This window comes from Bombyx mori, chromosome 8 (genome assembly GCF_030269925.1).
Source record: "Bombyx mori chromosome 8, ASM3026992v2".
NCBI classification, from domain to species: domain Eukaryota; kingdom Metazoa; phylum Arthropoda; class Insecta; order Lepidoptera; family Bombycidae; genus Bombyx; species Bombyx mori.
The window spans coordinates 660,311-687,044 of NC_085114.1; the positions used below are offsets into that span (position 1 = coordinate 660,311).

General features: G+C 36.8%; 1 protein-coding gene across 3 annotated transcripts; it reads left to right on the forward strand.

Annotated features, from left to right (window-relative positions):
• The first annotated feature begins 4,029 nt into the window (after positions 1-4,029).
• Positions 4,030-17,830, forward strand: LOC101746615 (putative inorganic phosphate cotransporter). 3 transcript variants are annotated; one of them, XM_038012630.2, is made up of 11 exons: positions 4,030-4,168; positions 5,843-6,126; positions 6,367-6,552; positions 7,417-7,555; positions 7,809-8,026; positions 8,695-8,847; positions 10,797-10,929; positions 12,030-12,148; positions 13,608-13,727; positions 16,219-16,336; positions 16,790-17,830. In XM_038012630.2, the coding sequence occupies exons 1-11, from the start codon at positions 4,108-4,110 to the stop codon at positions 16,846-16,848; spliced, it is 1,590 nt and encodes a 529-aa protein (XP_037868558.1). In that variant the 5' UTR covers positions 4,030-4,107; the 3' UTR covers positions 16,849-17,830. The 3 variants fall into 3 exon arrangements, with proteins under 3 accessions (XP_037868558.1, XP_037868559.1, XP_037868560.1); XM_038012631.2 differs by having other exon boundaries at positions 6,373-6,552; XM_038012632.2 differs by lacking the exon at positions 8,695-8,847.
• The last annotated feature ends 8,904 nt before the right edge of the window (positions 17,831-26,734 follow it).

Below are 26,734 nucleotides of genomic sequence, written 5' to 3' on the forward strand. Positions count from 1 at the left end.
TTAAATCAATTAAAAAAATTTACACACATTACCATGCATTTGACTTATACACGCATATACATATGATACCATTTTGTTTATTGTCAAACTTTTATTATTGCATAGAGTCTGTGGTCAAAAGTCTTGGCGAAATCGGTGATTATAGAAGTATAATAGTCTTCGACAGTAGAACCAATAATAATGTGCAAACTTATAATTTCAATTAATTATAGTCGAATTTCGACTACTGGGGGACCACTAGTTATATTTACTACGTAACTTATTCAGTTTTCGCATTTCGTTTCCATTACATACATTGAGAATTGAAACATTCTTTTAAAATTAAATATTCAATAGTAAATTACATAAAACTACAAGTGAGTAATAAGACTGACTTAGGAAATAAATATTGTTTATTGAATTGATTGAATTAAAATGTTATAATTTGGTTGGAATTTGTACGCTTTTAAGGAACCGGAAGGCTAAAATGGTTTTTTTTTAATTCTACTAGAAGTAGGTCCGCAGGTATAAAATCCAATAACTTTTGCATTAGACGCCTTCAGCTCCAACGCAAGGCTTGGAGACCCTGGTAACCGTACACGTCGAACTCGACAAGGAGTTCAACGTGCATCCTAACCCATGCATCAGCCCGCTGAGTTTCTCGCCGGATCTTCTCAGAGGGTCGCGGTTCCAATCCAGTAGTAGATTCATTCGCGAAGCAGCTGCCCTTGAGTTATTAGGTCTCCTTCGGAGGCGTTCGGGCAGCTGTTAGCTAATCCCAATCCTCCTGGCTGAGCCTTGCTCGCCCACCTGTTCTGGTGAAATTGGAAAGGCCTCCGGGCCCCCAGTGATCCTTAAATCATAAAAAAAGGAAGTAACAAACTTGTCGTCGAAACTTTTTTCATTAATTTAGTGATAGTGGCCGTGGTGAAGTCGTCGTGGCCTAAAGGATAAGACGTCCGGTGCATTCGTGTTGAGCGATGCACCGGTGTTCGAATGTCAGGCGGGTACCAATTTTTCTAATGAAATACGTACTCAACAAATGTTCACGATTGACTTCCACGGTGAAGGAATAACATCGTGTAATAAAAATCAAACCCGCAAAATTATAATTTGCGTAATCACTGGTGGTGGAACCTATTGTGAGTCCGCACGGGTAGGTACCACCGCCCTGCCTATTTCTGCCGTGAAGCAGTAATACGTTTCGGTTTGAAGGGTGGGGTAGCCGTTGTAACTATACTGAGACCTTAGAACTTATATCTCAAGGTGGGTGGCGCATTTACGTTGTAGATGTCTATGGGCTCCAGTAACCACTTAACACCAGGTGGGCTGTGAGCTTGTCCACCCATCTAAGCTATCTATCTATCTATCTCTTAAGCAATAAAAAAAAAAAGATAGTGACAGCGACGCGTGACTGTTTCACTAGCTGTTTACAAAGTCAACGTTTCCAAGAGTTGACAGTAAATTTGAACGAGTTTAATGAAATACGTAACAATTTCATTCTCTTGGTTTACACATGATAATTATATTTATTCGTGATTGCGCAGATAGAATATTAAATCAGAAAGTACGGTTCTTAATTTTCAGAATTTTATTTAATGCTTCGTTTATTAGCAGCATCGGTGTTGTGGTCTCTACATTTTTAGAAGTTAAGATGTTATGACCTAATCTTCTCTCTTCTTCTTCTTAAGGTACCTCTCCATTAGCTCCAGTGTCAGTAAAGAATATTTGCCCCTATCCTAATACTGTCTAGCTAGTTCAGTTTGGTATTCTCCGCCTCACTATGACACTCCTTCACCACCACTTTGTGCATCACTTGCCTTCAACCTTGCTCATCATGTTCACTTACAGCAGTCCGGTCACGTCATCTACCATACCGAAACATGCGCATAAAGTTCCAGAGTTTTCGGTATTTAAGCATCGCCTTGTTGTTGTTTTCGTGTGTACATCTGAGACGAAACATCTCGGATGTTTCAAGATGCCGTCAAGGTGCCTCCTCAACCTCATCAACGTAAATAATGAAAGCCGTTATGATACTCGACTTTAGTTATTAATGTACACTTTACACAGAAAATACTAAGCCTAGTATACATCTTACATATTTCAAACATGGAACATCAAACTTTTTAAGCTATTGCATAGCTTTGAGCGCAGAGACCGAATAGAGAAATTCCGTAACGAAAATAAAACCTAACACCCTCCACTCCACCTACCATGTAGCTCGCGTTCAACACATTCACACGTTGCGCTTGTGTAGTCTTTGTGAACAAGCGCGCGGCGTGACGTCGCACTGCATGCGCATCATGAAAAGTCTGCCCATCTCTCTCTCGCGCGGTCTAGCTTATGAGTGCAGTTGATACTAAGACGTGCATGTTTAAAAACATAAAGTACTAATAAGGGATCTTTGTTGAATTTGACGGGAACACATTTGCCTGTTTCTAATAAATTAAAATTAGGGGTATTAAGAAGATAATTTGATGCAAAATCGAAGATTTCCTCTGGAACTATTTTAGACACATAGATAATAGTTTTACACTGAAGTATAATCATAATTAATATGACTTTAATTACTTAAGACCATATAAACCTAATTGGGTCGCATTGTGGATACTATTAGTCTGTGTGAAACCAAGTTTAATTTAAGTGTATTATTTTAAATAATTTCAACAATCCTTAAAAGAGGTTGCGGAGCCAATTTAATTACTGTGATTACCTAACAAGGTCGTTTAGGTATCTCATGGAGAGATGATAACAAGGCCGTGTCCTTGTCTTATCTGTGTAGATCCTCGAGGGAGACGCATCAAGCTTACTGCATCTTCAAGCGTACGTCATAAAATATGTCTTCACACTGGTCTCCGTATAAAGCCTAACTGATCAAATAAGCCAATAGAGTAAACGAAGAACCCCAAGCTTTCAATGAAAAAGGAAAAAAAATCTCCAAAGTATTATCATATTCGTATAATATTACTAGAAAGTCTATGGTATGCATGTGGGCAAATCCCACATTTACTGCTCCCTCGTATTTACGTGGGCCGGTTTCTGTTCAACTCTATCACGTTGCTAAAAGTAGAATGAGAAGACTTGAATGGCGTCGATTTAAAGTACTATCAAATATGATAAACACCTGTGTCCCTCATTTTGTGAATTTCTGGCACAATGAAACAAGCCCCGACATGATAGCATTTTAATACGGATTTAAATCAATATGAATACTGTCGAACTTAAAATCCTATACTTCACCTTGACTTCGAAAATTTTGAAAAAAAGCCGCTCCTATCTTCTGATCTATTCATGACATCAACATGTCCCAAATTGACCTCGTCACTTCGTGATAGATGACTTACGCAACATAACGACTTCACGAGGTTGTGTATGGAAAATGAGTGCACCCCTTTTGCCATGTCATTGGATTTCCTCTTAATGGATAAGACACCCGATGTACTCATATTGAGTAGAGGTGCTCAAATCGCGCAAGCTGATACCAATTATTTTAACATGTACCTACTTACAGTGTGTTCACGACTGATTTCCCCCGATGAAAGTCATCAGGCGACCGGATTGGGTTACGATGCTGGTTTTTAAGAGCAACTAGCTGGCGGTGTATAGCGGTGTTCTGACCCAGCAGGCTAGTTTTGGTTCAGCAGGATATGTCGGAGCACCACGTTGAGTCATCTTTTCGCCTAGACTACTCCGCCGAACGGGCGTATGCTTGGGGTAAACCACGCGTGTGGACGCAGTGTTTACCGGCAGCCTCCTACCTCTTTTGGGCTCTGTCTTGGGCGAGGATCGTAGGTTTGGTCCGGAGTCCAGAGAAATTGTTTAGTGTGTGGCCTCTTCCCCCTAGGCGTCGGGACCTCATAAGTAGAAAAAAAAGTGCCACCACCCTGCAGATTTTTGCCACGAGGCAGCAATGCATTCTGGCTTGAAGAGTGGGAAAACCGTCTAAACATAAAAAAATATAATATTCTCTATTATATTTTCTAATGAAAGACAAAATCGTGACGCCATTTGAATTTCCATAATCTTTGATGTGTAAATAAAAATTCTATTTATTCAATGTTTTAAAACTAAGCGATTGCCTACTTGAATTCAGTTTGCGTTTGATACGAGAATACGTCAAACAAAAAAATGTCTGAGAAGTCGAGTGATTACTGTAAAGTTCCAACAAACGAAATATTAAACAGTTTGGGTGAGTCTTTCGCGTTTGAAATACAAATAAGTTTGTTTTATACTCTTAAGAAGGGCCAACTTAACTAAAGTCAACGGAACTAGGGTCAAAGGATCTTATTTAATCAGTCAAGTCATCATTTAGTAGACACCGCGATGAAGGCCGCATTTCCTTGAACCATACGCTACTTATCTAGTATCTAATATCTATAATAATGGCTTTGACTTCCTACTCTACTTGTACATATTGCTTAGGCGGTTGAGCGAGCTCACGGTCTGCGTGGTATACCACAATGAATGCAGCAACAAACCTTGAGTCATCATAATGTGACAAAGAGACATCCTACAATTAAAATTGAAACGAAAGACTGCTTCGTGACAGAAATAGGCAATGTTACTCACAATACTCATGGGAGCTTACGATGCGCCCTACTACCAATAAATACTGAATGACGATCGCAATATTCTAGTATAATGCTCAGAATTACTGTAGTCCATCTTCCTAAGTCAACTTTCGCAACAATCGCGGAAAAATATCATGTGGTGCTACCTACTATTCTAGGCCTATTCATGCTTAACATTATCTACTCATATTGCTATATTAAGTAGTGGTATCAAGGTGTACTGTGGCTACGGTATAATAAAGCTAGGATATCCAGAATTCAGCCTTAAAACGCTTCAAGGTGCGCTGTGAATTACCTACCTTCTTACAAATATATTAAAGATTGTTTGTTGTCCTTTACGGTCCAATTTTGTGGTTTTTGCGGTTTGCCCTGTCTACTAAAATACTACTTATAAATATAGTACTAAAAAGTAGTAGCACGACCTGACTATGCCCTTATAATTATATTGGGCTATTCTGAGATAAAGCACTTGCAAATATAGATAAATTTATTATTTGTATGTACCCAATTCACACCCAAAAAACTGAATATATACATTTAAAAAAAAACGGTCTTTGAAACATTAACATGATTTTACCCGAACTTAGATATCATTCCATATCTCCATAATTTGACGATTACCCTACCTATTTCAGGCTGTCATATTTTTGTGACCCATGTTCCTAAGTCAGAATTCATAAATCTATCCGTTTTGACGGAGCGTATACCCACATCTTTTGATTTACAACAGTAATATCTACTCAGACAATAGACACATTAGACTTTTAGTAGAATTAGTAGGTATTTGACTATGAAGTTGCCGTTTTACAATACTGGCCATTTGAAATATATAATTTATGAAATATAGGCAATGAGTTCCTATAACCGACATAGCCCAAAGGATTGCGACGTTGAAGTGGCAGTGGGCAGGACACATTGCTCGTAGAAGGGATGGTCGTTGGGGCCACAAAGTTCTTGAGTGGCGACCGCATACTGGAAGACGTAGCGTGGGTAGGCCTCCCACAAGATGGACCGACGACCTATCGAGGTTCGCGGGGATCCGCTGGATGCAGGCAGCGCAGGACCGGTCTTTGTGGCGAGGCTTGGTGGAGGCCTATGTCCAGCAGTGGACGTCTGTGGGCTGATAAGAAGAAGAAGAAGGCAATGAGTTCTAAATCCATATGAACTTTATTTTAAAAATATCGAATTCTATTTGCATATTCAGAGATATGTTATTATCTCCATATTTTTTACAGATCAATAAAGGGTGTTGTATTCTTGTGATTCTATTCCAAAATATACATTATTTTCAGAACGTACAGTCCCATCGCACTACGGATGTGGAGTCCGACACATACAGTTCGTTATATTTTTACTGTGCATGACCGTTGCGTTCATAGCGCGCAGCCATCTTGGAGTCACGATAGTAGCCATGACGAATATATCTCAGAAGAATGTAACAAACGAAACTTTGATAAATGTAACAGAGCAGATTGATACAAATAGTATTTTTAGTGAAGCTGAATTCATTGGCATCAGCGAAACAGATGAATTAAATAATAATACCGAAGCTGAAAACAGTACTTCGAAACATGAAGTAAGAACAATAAATAATTTTATTTCAGTTTGCGTATAGGGTAATTCGTATTGTCAACTATAGGAGTATTCTAGGACAAGCACCTTGTCTATTTCTACCACTATGATGCCAAGTAAGCCCCGAGCCTGCTTACCCGTGTCATGTGAGCAAGAAAAAAGCGGGTGTGAACTCACCTAACTATCTAGAAGCAGAAAGGAAAGCCACACTAGCTCATAAATTTGCCTTCATTCAGCTGTAAAGTTTCAGGTTTATGATTGGGATATGAGTATACAAGAAATGGTGCTGGGAGCGTTCTTCACTGGCTATTGCATAGGTATGGTACCGAGTGGAATTCTGAGCCAACGATGCGGTGGTAAAATTTCATTCCAATTTTCACTACTGATTAACGGCATTACGAGTATTGTCACACCATGGTTAGTGGAATGGGTAAGTCTTTTTTTATTATTTTTTTTATTTTTATTGCCCTTGTAGGCAGACGAGCATACGGACCACCTGATGGTAAGTGGTCACCGTTGCTCATGGACGTCAGCAATGGCAAGGGCAGAGCCAAGCCGCTGCCTACCATTCCAAGTTCGGAATTATTTATTAGTGAAGCCTTCAGAAAATTAAACTTTTGTATATCTCACGGTGAGTGAGCTGCAGTGTTTGGTATCAATTTTAAAATCTTGCTTAGTTATTATGCACAGCACAGAAGCAGAGTTTATTACCTTTATGAAGAATTGATTACATTATCGTTTTAGGAAAACATTATGTATCGTGACTGTGACGTAAACATCGTCAACCCTGTTCATCAATTAAATAGTCTCTTTCGTAATTACTAGCGCAAGGTGCCATTACTCTTTAGAATATGTAGGCGATGTAAATAAAAGACGAGATTTTATTGAGGTATGAGCGCGTCTGATTGTCGTTCGCGCGGTGCCGATGTATCTGCCCGACTGACTGTGTTAAAAAATGCCACAGTTCTTCAAACCATCGTTGATGATCGGGTGCGCTCGTGTATTTATTAAAGAAATAAACGTGAATCATAATTAACAATGAAAACATGTACACCGTTATAAAACACATAATTCTAAATGTAACTAAATAAATAATTAAAATATTGATATGTGTCGCCTACAGAATATCTATCCAGATTATGTACATCATAAATGTTGTAACTATTTTCCTTATCAGATCAGAGAAAATCAATTGTGGATTTACAGAAATTACCACAGACTTCAGTCAGTACAGTTAAATACCACTTCGAAAACAGGTGTTGCGATATTGAATGTTGATACCTGTTTATTTCAGGGAGGTTGGAAAGCAGTATGTGGCTGCCGCTTCCTCCAAGGAATTTCTCAATCTGGAACTTACCCTAGCATCCAGTCTTTATTATCTAAATGGGTTCCAGCAAATGAATTAGGAGCTTTCACCAGTTATATCTATACAGGTAATTTTACATAAGTCAGCGGCTATAAATTTGTCAGTCCTGATGTGGCTAAATCCTTTTATCACACGGACAGAAACAATAAAACAGACCTTAACAGACCATTAGGTCCATTATAAAACAGACTAACCTTGTTTTCCGAAGTGAGCAGCAATGTTCTGTAACATAATAGCTACCTTTAAAAATTGAAATGATGAATAATGAAATTGAATTGAAAAATTAATATTCATAAAATCTATACTTTTTCGTTGCATAGGAACAACACTGGGTACAGTAATTGGATTTCAACTGGGTGGATTCTTAGCAGAGAGTCGGTGGGGCTGGCCTACTACGTTCTGGGTAGTTGGAATACTTTGTATACTGTGCTCAATCATTATGACCATCTTCGGGGCAGCGTCTCCAAATGACCACAAGAGCATTAGTGAGGAGGAGAAAATGTTTATCTTTGGAGATCGTAGTGATAAACTTATAAAAGTAAGTAGTTTCCGCAATAAGCAATCAATATCTGATGATACACTTCTATTAACGCTCGTTATCCCCGATATTTATTTAAATGCTAAATTAAAAAGAAGACAAGACTAAAAATTTTCAACTGCTTTTGAAAAAGAAACGATTGACAAGCGACTTTCTCAACTATAAAATCAACTGAAGAGTTGATTCTGAATGTATGTATATAGAATAGAGATGGTTTGTTCTACCGCCAAATAATGTGTTCGGAGCATATTATTTGAAGGTTGGAGAAGCGGTTCTTCTTAAAGTGATGTTCGTACAAGCCGTCCCTTCACCTAGTGCACACGTGCTCACATTGAGGATCCCCAATGTTATATGGTATAGTAGGTCCCAATAGCCCAGTGAGATGACTGTACTCCTGCATTGCTGCTGTCAATGAGCTCTTCTACCATCATGTCGTGACATCTACACAAATATTTAAACTGAAACGTATATAATGTATTTTAGAACAAGTCGGTTTTAAATATAAAAATATAGTCACTTATACGATATTAAAATCTCAAAATCAAGTGAAAGCCCAAATCGACCCAACCCATCCCGAACTTCGGGAATCCTGTTAAAGCCTTTTAATGTGAACCTATTCGGCTGAGATGTTTTTTTTCAGTCCATAAAACAGTTTTTACAACTTCTAGCGTAATAAAAAAGTTCCCTGGAAATCTATAATTACATCGAAGCCGATTTGGGCGACCTACGTCTCTAACATTAGCAGCGGCTGTACGTTTATATTCTTCTTGACGCAAGTTCCTTCGTACATCCATTATATACTTGGAAATGATGTTATGAAAGTAAGTTTAATGTGTATTTAAAATAACTTAAAGAGTACATAGTGCCAGTAAGGGTTTGTGAGTTTTATACAAAATCAATTATTGGAACACATGCTACATATGAAACAAGAATAAGTGCACAAAGATATTTGCTATACTGATGGGCAACCATGATTATGCAAGCGTACGTAATAAGGTACCATATAATGGTAATCATGATACTCAATCATTACTTTAACTTGATTCATATCTCATGAAAAGTTATAACTTAGAATCAGAGATTACGAATGATATATTGGATCTGACTGCTAGTCATAAGAAACAGGTATGCAATCCCGATTTACGTCCAATTCTACTACTCACATCATTAGTTATAGTTATAGCATCACAATTATGTATTTTCGTACCAAATTCTACTTAATAGTGGCAGAGGGTGTTACGAGCTCAAATTGTTTGGTGGTAATCCACCCGATTTATAAATAATTTGGATCCCAGTTTGACGAGTGAGATAACCGCTCAATGGAGCTGTCACTTCATTCTTAAGTCTCAAACTAAGCATTCATTTTATAGATCAACTATAGGTTGCGGTCAGAGGTTTAACTTTGGGCTAATTATCGAATGTCTTACTTTCAATTACAAGAGGCCAATATATGATTTTAACATTCTGATTACATAATAATACGACTCAATTACTTGAGCTATTTAGCGTATAGCTCTGTATGGATATTTCATAAGTCTATATAGATATTTTGTATGCTTATATCCTAGGGTACCGCGTTGGTACATAGTTGGGCCCTCACCTGTAACATAGTACAAAGTGGTTACACAATTGTTTGTAGAAAGTTGTACAATTTTTCATAATTTATGGAAACAATCAAACTCTAAGTTTCTTACCGATTTTTCTCAGTTGGTAGTCAATATTATGAGAAAGCGCCTTACGAGATACCTATTAGAATAAAGACTTTTCATATTCATTCTTATCTTCTATACATATATAGTTATAATTCTACTGTACGTATGTATGTCTTTGAACTCCTTCTAAACGGCTGGAACGATGTGAATGTTTTTTTTTTTAATGTGCATTTGAGTGGCGCCCTGGATAGCTTTGATTCACAAATCAGTCCGGCAGATGGTACTACAGTCGGTATCTAGGTTATTTATCTATACTGCAACTAAACGGCTGGATTGACTTGAATAAATTTTTGTGTATGCATTCACAGGACAACGTCTGTCGGGTCCGCTAGTTATCTCTAAATATTCAGTGAAAGATACTTTACTGTGTTTATTATGCTGTTTGAAAGCACTAAGCTTAGTCGCACCAATATTTTAATCTTTGTGTAAAATGGGCATGTTTTTTTTTTTTTTTTTTTTTTATTGCCTTTGTAGGCAGACGGGCATACGGCCCACCTGATGGTGAGTGGTTACCGTCGCCCATGGACTTCAGCAATGCCAGGGGCAGAGCCAAGCCGCTGCCTACCGCTTAATACTCTCCACAAGCCTCGTTTGAAGAAGGACATGTCATAGCGCTCGGGAAACACCGTGGAGGGGAGCTCATTCCATAGCCGGATGGTACGTGGCAAAAAAGACCTCTGGAAACGCACTGTGGATGATCGCAGTGGCTCCAGGTAGTATGGATGAACTCTACTCCGGTGGCGGGCGGTGCGATGGTAAAAACGAGATGCTGGTATCATCTCGAACAATTCCTCAAAGCACTCCCCATGGAACATACGGTACAAAATACAGAGGGAACCGAAGTCCCTCCGCAGACCCAGAGGCTCCAAACGATCCGAGAGAATGGGATTATCGACAATCCGAACGGCCCTCCTCTGTATGGAGTCAAATGGAAGAAGCTGGTATTTGGGAGCCCCAGCCCAGAGATGGGAGCAGTACTCCATGCGAGGCCGGACTTGTGCTTTCCGGCACATGCACGCTTTTGTGCATGTGTTACAAACCTTTCATTTTTATTTCAGAGTGGTCTTTTATCTTCTCTTCCATATATAGCGAGTTTATTCACAAGCGTGGGTTTTGGTATTTTATCGGATTATTTAACGAACAATAATATTCTCAGCACCAAAACTGCAAGACGTATAAGCAACAGTTTTTGTGAGTAGCATAACGCTTGTTCAATCTAATTCTTGTTCAATTCTATTTTTTTATTTTTTTGGAACGAAGTTCCTTATGGGACGATGCGGAGGGGTACCCTAACCGGAAAAAAAACATCCGTAACGTAAGATTTTTAGTAGTAATGCACATAGAGTACGACTTAACTTTGTAATAACGTACAAAAAATAGCATATTTTTTTTATCATTCATTGACATCTCAGAGCGTTCGTTTGCGTAATACACTAACTCTTATGCAAACAACCGTAAATGAAGTGTACCACAATAAGTTCGCACGTTACCGAACGCCCGTGGGTTGTTGCGAAACCTCCAGTTTTATTTTCTTTATACCTCGAATAGAACATAAAACTAATATTTTTATATTAAGGAACTTCGTTCCTATCCGGTGTCCCACGACACCACATATTTATTTATTTTATTTCTTAGGTGTGTCGGCGAGCTCAGGACCCACCTAGTGTGAAGTGGTTACCGGAGCCCATAGACACCTACGACTTAATTGCCGCCACCTACCTCGAGACATAAGTCCTAAGTCTCAGTTTTAACATTACCAGGTTTTATTAACCTGTAATTGGTTTTTTTCTCATTTATGATATATTAGTGAGCCCGCACGAGTAGCTACCACTACCCTGCCTATTTCTGCCGTGAATCAGTAATGCGTTTTTGTTTGAAGTGTGGGGCAGCCGTTGTACTGTACCACTGAGATTTAGAAATCCTGTCGCAGGTTGGGTGGCATTTGCGTTGTGGATCTCTATGGGCTCCGATAACCACTTAATGTAAGGTGAGCTGTGAGCTCGTCCATATATTTAAGCAATACATAAAAATCAAAAAAAGGAGGCTAGACTTGCTTGCTCCTTAACACCTAGTGAAATTCGTCTATGGAATGCTGTTACTCATCTTCATCGTTCCTCGAATTTTATTGTATTGTTTCAATGTGTGATAGTTCGAACCCGAATCAATAATGATCTACTTCAAAGTAAAAGTTAAGAAAGCGATTCTCACTAGTGCAGACTCACGGTACGCATTATCAGCTCATTACGTCTTCGGACATCAACCAATTTACACGAACTTGATTTTTTTTTCAGCACAAGTTGGCATATCGTTGTCCTTGTTCATGTCCACCGTTGTGACTAGCACGGAGTTAGTAGTAACATGCCTCGTGATTGCCATGGGATGTCAAATGGGAGTACACACTGGATGGATGGTAATATTATGTTTTATCTTTCTGATCAATGTGATAAAACCTGTTGCATTATTTCTCATTCATTTGCATATCGACGCTCGAAAGGCAAACCTGACTAAGCGATAATGCGTAAACTTTACAGTAGACTAATTCAAAGTTAAAATTAATTTAAAATATACATGAGAAATAACTGAAAAAAAAAATATTTTAAAGAATCTAGCTGTAGGATCGAAATGATTTTAATATACCTAGAAATATATATTTTTTCCGCATCGAATGGTTATTGCCTATTATTTATGTACAAAGCAGTTATTGTCGCTTAGTCACGTTTGCCTTTCAAGCGTCGATATGCATTTATGTACATAAAAATACTTTGCATTCTCAATAACGAGCATGATAGTGCCAGTGATGCTTTTGAGACGGAAAGGAAACACAATCGAATCAAATAGCATTTTACTCATGGTATGACCAGTGACGGATTTTTTAGGCTTGATGCAGCCCCGTGCCCTGTTTATCGCACTGCCCTTAATTTTAGAATAATTTATATTAATTTTGATCCAATATTTTTATTTTAAATATAAAATGTTATTTTTTTTTTAATAATCTGAACTAATTTTCAAAGGACTGTCTTTACTGATTTTCGTCTCTAAAATTTGGGCAATTTTTTGCCGCCCCTCAAATCACGGCGCCGCCCTAGGCCCGCGCCTTACGAGCCTACGTGTAAATCCACCACTGGGTACGACACGCAATTTAGAGCAATTTAAAATCAAATAATGAGCGTGAATCAATGATCTCGAAGAATTATGTATGGTGGGAGGATTTGCTTAGGATTAGGACTTCACCAAGTGCGGACTTACTAAAATGACATGTATTTATGCTAAACCTTGTTGAGTTACAAAGTTAAGCATTAATACATATATTATTACACTATTGTTATCCGTCTGTTTCAAGGTCAGTAGAACCATTACCATTACAGATTCAAGAATGGCCTAGAGCTAAACTGAGAGCCAGCAGTCTTATATGACTGGTTCTAGGAAATAGAGATAAATTTTGCTCAGGGGGGCGGAACGTGTTGTTCTAAAAAAATGGATGTTAAAGACATTTTGAGAACATACGGAATGAAACATAAATAGAACTAAGATCCCTCCCTAATCTCTTTTTTTTATTGCTTAGATGGGAGGACGAGCTCACACCCCACCTGGTGTTTAGCGGTTACTGGAACCCGTAGACATCTACGACGTAAATGCGCCACCCACCTTGAGATATAAGCTCTAAGGTCTCAGTATAGTTACAATCGCAGAGATTGCGATCGTACGGTCTATTAAAAAGTAAAAAAAAGGTTTTCGTAATATTTTCTCATTATGAGCCTTGAAAAACTTCAAAAACTCCAAAATTCGCTTAAAAACACCTCACGAAACCATGTCACGACGGATGCATATAAAATAGTTAAGTAATTTATCGTAAGAAAAACATTTTTCAGGTGAATCAAATAGACCTGGCACCGAATTACACCGGAGCTGTGATGACTATTGGAAACTCAATGGCGACTTTTTTCATTCAGCTGATGCCGTTCATGATCTCCAACATTGTGATTGACGTGGTTTGCAGTATTTTTATTTATTTATAATAATGAAATTAAATATTGCCATTGCAATCCAGAAGCCTAGAACAAGTTAAAATGATTACCTGCTTATATAGCACACTTCTTGGTTCTTCATTTTCATCATTACATTAAAAGGTAGAAAAGCACACGTCCTATTAACTAATGGGTGATTACCGTCGGTCATGGCCGTCATTCAGGTATACCAAAAGTGTAGTCGCTGTCTTCCTCTGAAATGTAGGATATTCGTATTCACGCGAGTGAGGTAACAATAAGCCCTGCCACTAGTAAAAGCAAAAATTATATTACTCCAAAAATAATTTTCCGAACGTGTGATCTGTCGCATCAGGTCTGCAATGGGGCTAATACCCAGCCTAATTTACTTCCTTAATATTTCGGTACATGCTCTTAGCTATGAAAAATGGATGCATACATTCGGTTTATTTCCGGTCCATTTAACTCTTGCCGAAAGCTCCGCCCGTTTGTTTTTATGTTTGTTTGTAAACCATAATGTATGCTTCCCGTTTGTTGTGGGGCTTAAAGCTGTGTGCGTCTCACGAAAAGTTCCCGTGTAAAATGTTATGAAATGCCTTCCGGGGAACAATTATTATAATCATTATATTTTTGGCTCACGGACGAGCATGGAGTTTTGAATGAACCTGTCAGCTTTATACTGCCAGTCAGACGTCACTTCTTATTGCGTGTATAAACGAGTACATATTATTCTTTAAATTCGACTCACTTCTCAAATTAAACTCCACATCTCCAAACTGCATAATTATTATCTCTTATTAACCGACTTCAAAAAGGGAGGATATTCTCAATTCGACTGTATGTTTTTTATATTTGTTACCTCATAACTTAAATACGTGCGCGACAAATAAGTGATTATCTCAATAACTCAATATCACGCAAACCGATTTCGATGATTATTGTTTTAGTGTATATTAATTTGTTTTGGAATATCTTTTTTTTTCTATTTGAAGTCGGTTTTTGTTAAAGCATGTCTATTTACAAACTATTCTTTTAATAAGAGCATTTACTTGACTTTATGATTTACCAAAAAAAATTCAAAAATAAAATCTATATTTAGTTTTTGTTATTCGTAAATGAAAAAAATGTATTTACGAAAAAAGAGACTTTACTAAAATGTCTAATTATCAGTTTTTATCGCTTTTAAACACCGGCTCACTTAAAGGTAGGTTAAGAAACAAATTAGCGGCCTAATTTAATTCCAGCAAACATAATACTCATATCTTAATCAGATCTACTATTTAACTAACCAGTTATTGGACCAAGCCGCCAACCTATTGATCAGATCTTGATGACGTAGATATTCATGTCACGATGATACCTTATTTCTGAAGATTGATTAATCGCTCGAAGGGTTCTTCTGTGGAATCACGCTGCTGAGTTGTGTTTGTATTTTAAGATGCGGAAGTGCTACTTAGCGATAAACTGCTTAAGGAAATGAAGGAGAAAATCAAATTAAGGGTCATTGATTGCTTGGAAGTGACGCAGTAGATATAGGAAATGTTATTAGTTTTAAAAGTCCTGTTGAATATCATTTTGATAAACAATCAATATTGAGCGATGTAGCATTGTTTCTAATTTTGTACAGTAGGTATTTTCAAAACAAGGATCCTTTTGTACAGTTTTGTAGTTACATAATATTTTTGTTGGCATTATAATATTATGATTAGATATAAACTAAAGCCCCGTTGAAATATAATCTATTTTATACATATTTTATAGTACAGTAGTATAGTATAGTAGTATAGTAGTATATATATTTATAGTACATTGTAAAAAACATAGATATGCAAGTGATTTCAACAAGACAAACAATAGGAAAAGTCAAAAACAAACTCGGTTCTTTCATTAGAGACGAGTCAAAAGAAACAGACTCGCTGCATTTCGCTGCATATTTTTTGGCTTTCAAAACTCTAAACAAAGGACGTTACTCGATCCCCATGGGCTTCTCGCTTTGTTTTCCTATTATCTCTATTCGCAAATGGATGTTTTGAAAGAAGCACAGCCCTGGGGTCTTGATCAATGGATTAGGTGCGCGTTTGACGTGTTTAGTAGGAAGCTATTTGGATTATAGCTCCCCAGTTAAATGGGGTAATCGGGCTTGTTGGGAGATTTTCTGTGCTGGGGTATTAAGTGAAAAAAATTCGCAGGAAATCGAACTATTTTACAGACGCTAGAGATGTAAAAAAAAATTTACAGCATTTATTAAATGACAAAAGCACACTCAAAAATTAAAAGTAACCAATATAGGTAACAGTAATAAATCAGATAAGGATGAAAAACAATCAATTATTGGTTATATGTTTGGTTGTGGCAACTTAAATTTTCTGTCTTTTAAGACAGATTTAAATACAGGCATCACTTAGAAAACATTATTACACATATTAAAACATATTAAAATTCTGGTCTTACAAGCGCATAGCATATGTCGTATAACTTATTTATCTTTACTTTTCAGCGGAATTTAATTCAATGGCGCATTTGTTTTGGCATAGTAGCAGCTTGGACATTAGTAGGAAATGCCGTTTTCGTCATTATGATGTCAGCTGAGAAACAGCCTTGGAATGATTATGCCGGTATATAAATGTTTCTTTTTACATTGATTTACGACTTACGTGAACAAAATAATTTGGGGTTCTTCGAATGGTAAATTGGTTCCGAGGCCAATAAACTTCACACTTCATACGTTATCACTTAGTTTTGTCTCAGAAAGAATCACGTAGGTTCCAATAACTAAATTTTAATGAAACAGAACTTCATTATTCACAATAGCTTACGCAGATCAAGAACAGAATAATCGAGCAACGGTTCAAGCATCTAGAATACGAAATCAATTCAAACTTTATTTCAACAATCCAACCCAAGAATATCTATGAAACCACTACTACCAGGAAATTGTTAAATTTACAATTAGGCCATGAGCTCTGAAAATCATCTAATACAAAAATTAAATAACCTGTAAAAATAGGACCTAGATTGTTAGCGTGGCAATTAATACATTTAACAAATAATTTGTTTCAAATTTTCAGATATCAGTACAGATGAGGAAAAGAACGAACATGAAAATAATGTCATTGTAAAGAAATAAAAAATAAACGAACTTGCAAATAAACTATAAAATTGAATGTTTATGATTATTAAAATCTGCATAATAATATGGATTAATATAAGGTGTAGGTTGAACAAGCACCATAAGCTTGAAAATACAAATTAATTATTAACATAAAACGTTTTTGTGATACTTTTGCGGGTATATAATAGTTTATAATATTTTAAGCATATATAGGTTTCTGTAATATTTATATAATTTAAGCTAAGCAAAATACAATCCAGCCAGCACAAGTTTAAACAGAAACATAAATATATCTAAATTTTCTGCTATTGAGACGGCACAAAGTAATTTGGACGAGTGTTATACGAAAATAATGGCTGACCTTGAGGTAGAACTTCATACTGGAGGGCTTACGAGGGATACAATTTACAAGGTAGCAGAGAAACTCCGAACATTCTGGGAGATTTTATTCTCCATGTCGAAACTTCTTCGACAGATTGTTGAGTGCACTCGGTTGGTTGATGCGATTGAAACTAGACATTTCCGAAAAGACTTTGTGGAAGTTCTTGAAATTGAAAAGAAGGTTCCACAGCTGCCATTTTGGCACTTTGGTATCTGGCAGAATCTGGGCCTAAACATAGATTCTACACTTGACAGGAAAGCTCAAGCATCTAACGTAAAGAATACCTCTGGTATTCTTCATGTTTAGTATCGCCTCAAGAATTTCTTACGATCACAGACTAAGACTATTCTGATACAATTATTCTTTCATAATTGATTACGGTGATACGTATTATTTTTCACTGAATGAAGACTTTCTTACTAAGTTTGATCGTCTTCTTAATAACTGCATTCGATTTATATTCAATCTTCATAAATATGATCGTATATCTTCCTATCGTGCTCAATTCAAACTGCTAATTATTCTTATTAGGTATTAAGTATCAAATCCGTCAATCTAGATAAATACATGAGCTGTAATAAATAAAGAAATAAATAAAATATGACAAAAAGGAAACCATGTTTTTGCATTTTCCCCACATACATATATTTCTTTATCAAAACTTTTAAGTTTCATATTCGATGTTTATTTAAGCTTTCTGTAATACTAAGATCACTTTATGTGTCACGTCGGACTAAGGCCTTTCTCCCGGACCCTCAAATTACGAAGTCGAGACGCTGAATTTAAAGTTGTTAATTTTAGTTGTTCACACTGTAACAGTGAAGTGAAGTAGTTAAGAATAGATTATATTATTTTTTGTATCAGGTGCATTTTTTTCTCGGTATATCTATGTCTTCTGACAAGTCATTAGTTCTGCTTTTGTTGCAAAACATGATTCGTTACGCGAATTAGCTCAATAAAATATGAATTGATCACTCAACTTCTATTTGGTCAAAAAAGAAAAAAATCTCAACTAGGTTATGAAAGAAACAATGAAATCGACTACGAAGCAAATACTCAAATCATTGAACTATATTCATATTTACCAATAACATCGCTGCATGATCTCAAATGACCCTACAAAATATTGTATTATTAGAAAATCCCTACGGTCATAACCATACCGCCGAAAACATTACTGGCCGACACTGGCAGTAATAGTTCCCGCATTACTTTGAATCTCACATTTTATTGGATTGTTTCAGCGTAACCTTGTGATTTTATTACTGAAATTTCTCGATAGATTCATTCTAAGTGCATTCTAAATAGATACCCTGATGGTTATTGCTACATTAGACGCGTGAATGTTGTTTTGGATTATTGAAACAATTTTTTTTTTATGAAATTTGTGGTCAGTTACAAAGAAATGTAACAAGCTACTCTGAGAGAAGATCATTCAAGAATGATGATGTTGCCAAAATTGTTAGCTCACTTGTGGATAGAGATGATATAATAATGTGATTAATGTATTATGTATTTAGTATATATAAAGATTTTCGATTGTGAGTAACCAGAGAACTAAGATAAAAAATTAAAAACCTTAAAGTGTGATGTTTATTTATTTATTTATTTATTGTTTAGATGGATGGATGAGCTCACAGCCCACCTAGTGTTAAGTGGCTACTGGAGCCCATAGACATCCACAACGTAAATGCGCCACCCACCTTGAGATATAAATTCTAAGGTCTCAAGTATAGTTACAACGGCTGCCTCACCCTTCAAACTGAAACACATTACTGCTTCACGGCAGAAATAAACAGGGCGATGGTACCTACCCGTATGGACTCACAAGAGGTCCTGCCACCATTAATTAAGCAAATTATTGGTGTATTTGGTTCAGTTGATTTAATTGATTTGGTATATTTGGTCTACATAGTGACGCAAAAACACAAGGCCCTTTTTTAAATACGAACTCTTTTATTTTGGGGTAACAATCAGTTCAATGTTTACCCCAGTACAATATGTGAGGGGTGAAATCGAATGAGATTCCAAAGCCGACTAATTTATCAGCGACGAGCTCAAAGAAATAGGCGAGGTAAAATACCCGTCGCTTCAACATTTCGGAAATCGAGCCATTTGAGCTCAAAAAGCCGGTGAAATTGCCAGATGTTAAAAAATCGTTTTAAATTGCAGATATTTAAAATTAACTATAAACTGGAAAAGGAAACTAAAAGAGGAAATAATGTTTTAATTGTTAATGAGAATTTACTTAAAAACTATTACTTTAGCCAAGTTTTTATGGAAGGTATCTATGAACAAGATGTCTTAGAGACTTTGTACAACTAGGTAAATTAGTATGGTGATTTATTCAAATTAGTTTTAAAAAAATATACTCTATTGATTTGTGAAATTTCTTTCAAATTATATTTAATACTTACATTTACATCTAAATCAAACAATTTAAATTTGAACAATACATCTTCATAGATTTTGTAACGCCATACCAACAATACCGTAGTATAGATAATTTTTGATTAAAAAGAACACGACTAAGATGGGTGGACGAGTAACTTCCTGTTAAATGGTCATCGAAGCCCATAGAAATCAAACACGTTAATGCCGCCCGCCCATAAACGAGATCAAAAAGATATACTTAGAGAAACACATACATACAGACTTGACGATAAAAATATTTCACATACAGACTTCTGACCGAGTTAATACACGCCCTCCCACCGCCTACGTGTGCGGCAAATTAGACACTGAAGCTGTTTTAAATCCTAATTTATTAACTTCATAAAGTAAACCTACAGAGGCTCTGAGATTTGCTCCGCACCTAATCTTTTTAAAGAGTAAGCGCCGAGAAATTAAGGTTGGCAATTGACTTCTTAAATTCTTGTTCTAGTAAAGCAAGATCCGTAAGTAGGTTTAGCCGTCTTGATGTTCGCAGAAGGAAACTTCGGAACGGGAGAGGGAGATCTCGACTCCCTTCCCCGGCCGCAGAAGGCGCATCGGGTGCAGGAGAAGGGCGGACAACGCCCTTTTCTGCCCCCCATGAATGGGTCCAGGGCCGAGAGACTTGGGAAAGCCCCCGCCCCCTATTCGATGGACCTGAGACGGAGGCGCGTGTGGGTGTCGGTGGGTGCCTCTGAGGCGATGCACGAAGTAGCTGAACGCCTTACTACCCCGTGCAGGAGACGAGGCCTGGACAGACCGGGCCAGCACTGGTGTGGGGTTGCGGAAAAATTTGGATTCCCGCGGCCCTGCGCGCACGTGTGGGTGGACACCGGGGTGGTTTTAGCCGGTAGAAGTCCGGCAAGCCCCTCCGCCTTTCCGCAGGCGGAGGTAGTCCATGAGGATTTCCCACAGAAAAAGAAAAAAACCCTCTTGATGTAAGTTGACTGGCCAATATCCTAACACAGACATCTGTCGTCATCCAACTAACGTATTTCGGAATCAAGATTATTTTGTACAGGTCAAGTTGCTTATTTCTAAGCTTTGTAGATAGAATCTTCAGGTGTCTGCCACACAACTGATCTTTCGGTATTGCGTTTATTATATGTGTATTGAATAGTACACTCATTATAAGGAGTATGTCATTTTAATTACTAGGTAACTTCACTGAAAATCAAATTTAACTTTTTCCAATTTCCTCTTTTATCCAATTTACCATTACCATTTTATCCAATACATTTTTCACTAACATATAACAATTGTACATTTTCCTTAAATGAATCCTTGGAATAGCTGAAATTACAAAGAAAGGAATCCACAACAGAAGTCTTTGAATACCGACGTTCTTCGGATATTCTTCGTTTCTCTGTAATTTTATAGATTTCAATGTCGCACCGTGGAAGATTTGGAAATTATCTTTGTACGAATACTGGGAAATAATCTTTCCGTTTATTCTGCTTTATTGTACGAGCTAAGAATGTTGTAGTACCTATACACATTTTATGTATAACTTTTTACAAGCTGAACTAGGAGGCGTAGTCCCATGCGCTGGTTCGATCAGATTAAGACGACTTTGGAATCCAGCATCAATGTCGCTATCCACTGCGCGGAGGACAGGAGTGAATGGAGGAACATAGTCCTAACAAAAGTGCTCCGTAAAGGTCACGACCCTCAGCCCTGAGGAATACGACGCACGGAGGAGGAGGACAAGCTGAATGAACGTCATCGAGCAATTTCTTCATCTCTTCATATCTAAAGTCGATGCAATGATTGATAGGAATTATCCCTACAGCTTGGTGACTGGAAGTTTGCCTGACATCGTACTTGATTGTCCAAGACCTATCACTGCTGGGCACAAATAAGAACAGGAATTATTGATTCAGATTGATTAAGAAATCAAGTAGATATATATATTGGTAGTTTTTTAGTCATAACCAAGGTTCAACGTGCTATTTGAGGTAAAGCAGCCGAAAGTTTAAAGGGTAGAAGAGTGTGATTCAATCCAAACAAAACTTGGCTTAAATAATTTTGAGCCATTGACTAGAAGAAAATACGGGTCTAAGATTTATCTAGTAGGTCTCAAAATGGATACCATTTATTATTTTGTTATAGGGAGACGAGCGGATGAAAAAAAATAGAGACGGCCATGTTACATGAACATAGCTAATTTCTAATGAACATATTTCGTAAGCGGCAAAACATTTCGTCAAAGAGAGATAAAGCTCGCATTGCTTCCATTTTTATTTATGTTTTAGTTTAGTTACGAGAACTTTGTCAGATAAAAAAACCTATAGAATAAGTTTCTTTGGTAATCTCTAGTTGCTCGTATCTACGTAGCCTTTTGATGTGCAAACTTTCATAGAGGTGACGTAAATTATATTGATCTAGCAAACAAAAACATTAAACTTCATAAAAATATTATATAGTAACATGATAAACTAAACATAAATGTTACTAAATCAAAGAATATGAAAAAAGTGTATGAAATAATACTTTTAAATTTTATTTTTAATTTTGTAGTTCTTAGGTTCCGTGATACAGTAGTCAGTATCAATAGCCGTTAGACTAACCAGACGATCAATCGTCAAATTAGGAATTACAAAAAACTAAAATGAAGGGCAGCAAATTTTTAATATCATGCCAATCATGTATTGATTAACGCAAATATACAAACTATTTGCTATTTTTTATGATACTCTTTCGAAGTTTGTTAGAGTAAGAAGTGAGCCGTACTAATCCTGTTCAACCCAATGTTTCGAATTGACAGTCTGGCCACTTGAATTAAGGCAATCCTATCAGAACACGTGCAGGCTTCAAAAAACCTGCGATAAAGGTCTCGAACAATATACGCGTGACCTCAATAACACCGTTTCTATTCATATAAAAGAAACTAATGCAAATGAACCTTTATGGGAATTTAATTGGTCTGACATGGCGAAATAATGGAAATAAAAGGAACTTAGAATTCTTGCGTAGTGGTTTTGGGTCAACTTGATTACGAATGGATTGTGATGTCATTTATGTTAGTTGTTTATTTATTTATTCTCATTATTGTACTTCATTTTCTGGCAAGAGGCTTGGCATTTATCGATTAGATTAACAGGACTTACTTGTGGTAGTAAGCAACTACATAGAAATCTTACGAAGATGACATTAGAATAAAGCAAGAAACAGTAAATACAAAACTTTAATTACAAATCCGAAACTGGAAAAGCTTGGTCTAGATTCCTGTTCAAAATTTCAATCGAATTTAATAAGATATAACTAAATATCATTTGAATTTTTATTATTAATAAGAAAGAAGATTTTATTAAATACCTTACTCCATTGAGTTGGAAGACGAACTAGCGCCTTGCACACAATTCTCTGATTAAATACAGATGAATAATCAACCTAAGACACGAAATCAAGGTCTAACTTCTATTTAATGCTTATCAGCGGTATAACTAGCTTTACTGCTAGCAGTTACTATAGGAATTGGGTGAGGGTGTGTTACACGTTCTTACGGATCCATCAGATCCAATAACTCTTGCATTAGATACCTTCAGCTCTAACACTAGGAGCAGACTGAGAAACCCCGGTAACCGTACTCGTCGAACTCGACAAAGAGGTTCGGGTAGTTGTTAGCAAATCCCACCCCTCCTGGCTGAGCCTTTGCTCGCCCACCTGTCCTGGTGAAGCTGGAAAGGCCTCCGGGCTACCAGTAATCTTTCAATAATAAAAAATAATAATTTGGTGAGGGCTAGAAATAAATTAAATACTTCTAGAGCAGACTGATGGTGAGAAACCATTAAACTGGTAATGTTCGTATACCCACATGCTATCGTAAATAGCTGGACAGAGATTTATTGACACTGCGTTAAGTAAGTGATAGCAGAAAATCCAAAAACAAAATGTTCTCAAAAAAACATTAACCTAATCTAACAATAAACGAAAATAGGAAATAATTCCGTCGGATCATTAGCGCAATCTATATAATCCATACTTGTAGATTGTTTGCAAAGATTTGATTGTAACAATGACGATGAGATTATTAATAAAACCCAGAACAGCAACTTTCACACTTTAATAAAATATTTTGGTGGGTAGATAAAAAAAAAAAGAATCAGTACTATTGATCCCAATTTTTATTGACTTTATAATCATAGAAATAAAAAGCTTATCTACAACTTTATCGTGTTTGCATTAAAACACTAACTCAATATAAGTTTTACCTCAATTTAAACAGCAAATACAAATCATCTTGACGCAATGAATCTCTTGAACGGCAATTAATTGAGTCAATAATTGCAAAGGAAATGAATAAGTAACGAATTATGTAACTTTCACAAAATTGTATACGGACAGCACTTCCTCGAAGACGTTTCACAACACATCCGGATCTTACAAAATACTTTGGAGGCTTTTTTTCCGTAGAGTCCACCACTGAGTGAAGTTTCTGGCCCAAAGGCAGACAATTTATAGCAACGAACAAAACAAATTGACTAAGAGAATTCAGTACTTTTATTAGTTACACTACTTTTAAAAGTATTTTTCAAATGATTTAAATTTTTAACATTTAATTTGTCAATAAACTAGAGCTTCAATAAAAAAGTAAGTAATTTTGTTAATAATCTATCACCTGCGTGATTTTTAAAGATCTTGAAATATACTTTATAATACTTTCCAAATCACTACATAGTATAAAACAAAGTCGCTTTCTCTGTACCCATATCCCTATGTATCCTTAAACTTTTAAAACTACGCAACGAATTTTGACGCGGTTTTTTTTAAAAGATAGAGTGATTGAAGAGGTAGATTTATATGTATAATAACATCCATTAAATAGTGGAGAAATCAATAATAAATTACAGTTTCCGAAGCGAAGCGAGGGCGGGTCGCTAGTAATACCATATAATATTGCGTGTGGCCGGCGCCTAAGAATTCCCCCCAACCCAAACTTAGCTCATGGGTGTCGTAGAAGGTGACTAAGAGCCAAAGTCTGACCAAAGCCAATACATCCTAGGCCCAAGATCAACAAAAGCATTCCCAAGGAGGGTTGACGTCAGGCAGGCGGCCAGTCATAAATAATGTGCCAAAACTTAGAGCAGCATACTTGATATAATATGAAAATACCAAATAATATCATATAATATACCATTCAAATTCACGTGCAGTAAACTAACTGCCAACGAAATATCGGCGGAAATTAATCAGCCACATTTCTCATTTGCAGTCGAAGTCTCAATAATATAGTTATTCGTAGATGGAAAAACATTGTTTGTTTATGGCAGAATAGTGGTACCAGCCCTCGCGGCTACGTGCCTTACAAAAGATGTATTCTCACCTTCAAACTCTCCGGCGATTTATTCAGTGTAAAAACATTCGTTCAACCTTTTTTGGGTGTTTTAAAAAGTTTATCCGCAGTCTGGTACTCGTAATGGCCTTAATAGGATTTTTGCACAAAGTTACTTGTTTCGCTTTCATATATCAGCCTGTGGTTTCGCGTTAATGTGCTTTTTATTAAAGTCTCGTTTTTGCTGGTCATCTTCTTTATTAACTCTGGAAGATGTAACAGACTTTTCTTTAGTTTTTCTTCTTTATTTTCAGTACTATCCGTCTCTCACAATTTATTTAATGGCTTAGGCTAACTTTAGATGTAGGTATATTGGATGTGCAGACACATTCACGTACATATTATATGGGTACCATTCTCCATAGATATTATTATTATTATCGTAAATGATGTAGTCCAAAGTCATTGTGGTCTAAAGAATAAGACGTTCAGTGCAATCGTATCAAGCGATACACCAGTGTTTGAATCCCGCGAGCAGGTACCAACTTTCCTAATGACATACTTACTTGACAATTGTTCACGATTGCCTTCCACGGTTAAGGAATAACAACGTGTAATGAAATAAAAATAAAATAAAATGAAACGCACAAAAATATAATTTGCGTAATTACTGGTGGTAGGACCTCTTGTGAGTCCGCACGGGTAGGTAACACCACCCTGCGTATTTCTGCCGTGAAGCAGTAATGCGTTTCGGTTTGAAGGGTGGAGCAGCCGTTTTACTATAAAAACTGAGACCTTAGACCTCAAGGTGGGTGGCAGCATTTACGTTGTAGCTGTCTATGGGCTTTGCTAACCAGGTGGGCCGTGAGCTCGTCTACCCATCTAAGCAATCAATAAAAAAGGTACCTTATCCATCAAAATCGAGCACACTACCTGCTTTGTAAGAGATACAGCAGGGCTCATGGTACTTACAGTATAGATCCACAATTCTATTTACCATATATGAATAGGACAGTGAAATTGTAACATAAGCTGCGAACACTGCTAGAGTAAAAATTAAACCATAGTTTTGTTCATATTTAAAGTTATAATACAAAAGAGAGATCTTTATTACATAATACGAACTTTTTCATCGCTTAATATTAAAGTTCAATGGCTTCAGTTATTTCAGGAACTTGACCCTTTTCTAGGGATAAATATAATTTTATGGAATTCACCAAAGAATACCTACCATAATATGTAGCGGTTAGGAAAATAATATTGTAGAGTAAGGGTGAAAAGCCCTTTGCATTCTCATAGACTTTCGAAAGACTTTTAAGTAGGTCAAATCGCGCGCGTGGCCCAGCACTATTATGCATCTCTCACATTCAAGAGATTCCAGGCTGAGCTGTTTAGAAGGGTATTTAGGATGGATGCAAAGCGTCTCTGGTCTAATTTTTTTCTTTTTTTTAATGTTCAGATGGATGGACAAGCTCACAGCCCACCTGGTGTTAAATTGTTACTGGAGCCCATAGACATCTACAACGTAAATGCGCCGCCCACCTTGAGATATAAGTTCTAAGGTCTCAGTATAGTTACAACGGCTGCCCCGCCCTTCAAACCGAAACGCATTACTGCTTCACGGCAGAAATAGGTGGGGTAAGTAATTTGTAAGACTTCTACTAATAGTATCGATTGAAAGGTCATTTTTATAAACGATGTTCTTCATGGTATAAGTCTTTCAAAAATAGATGTGGAATAAATCGAATTATGAGAAGCTATACCTTTAGCCTACAACCCACCTGTATGGGCTACGATCTAATTCGCGTGGG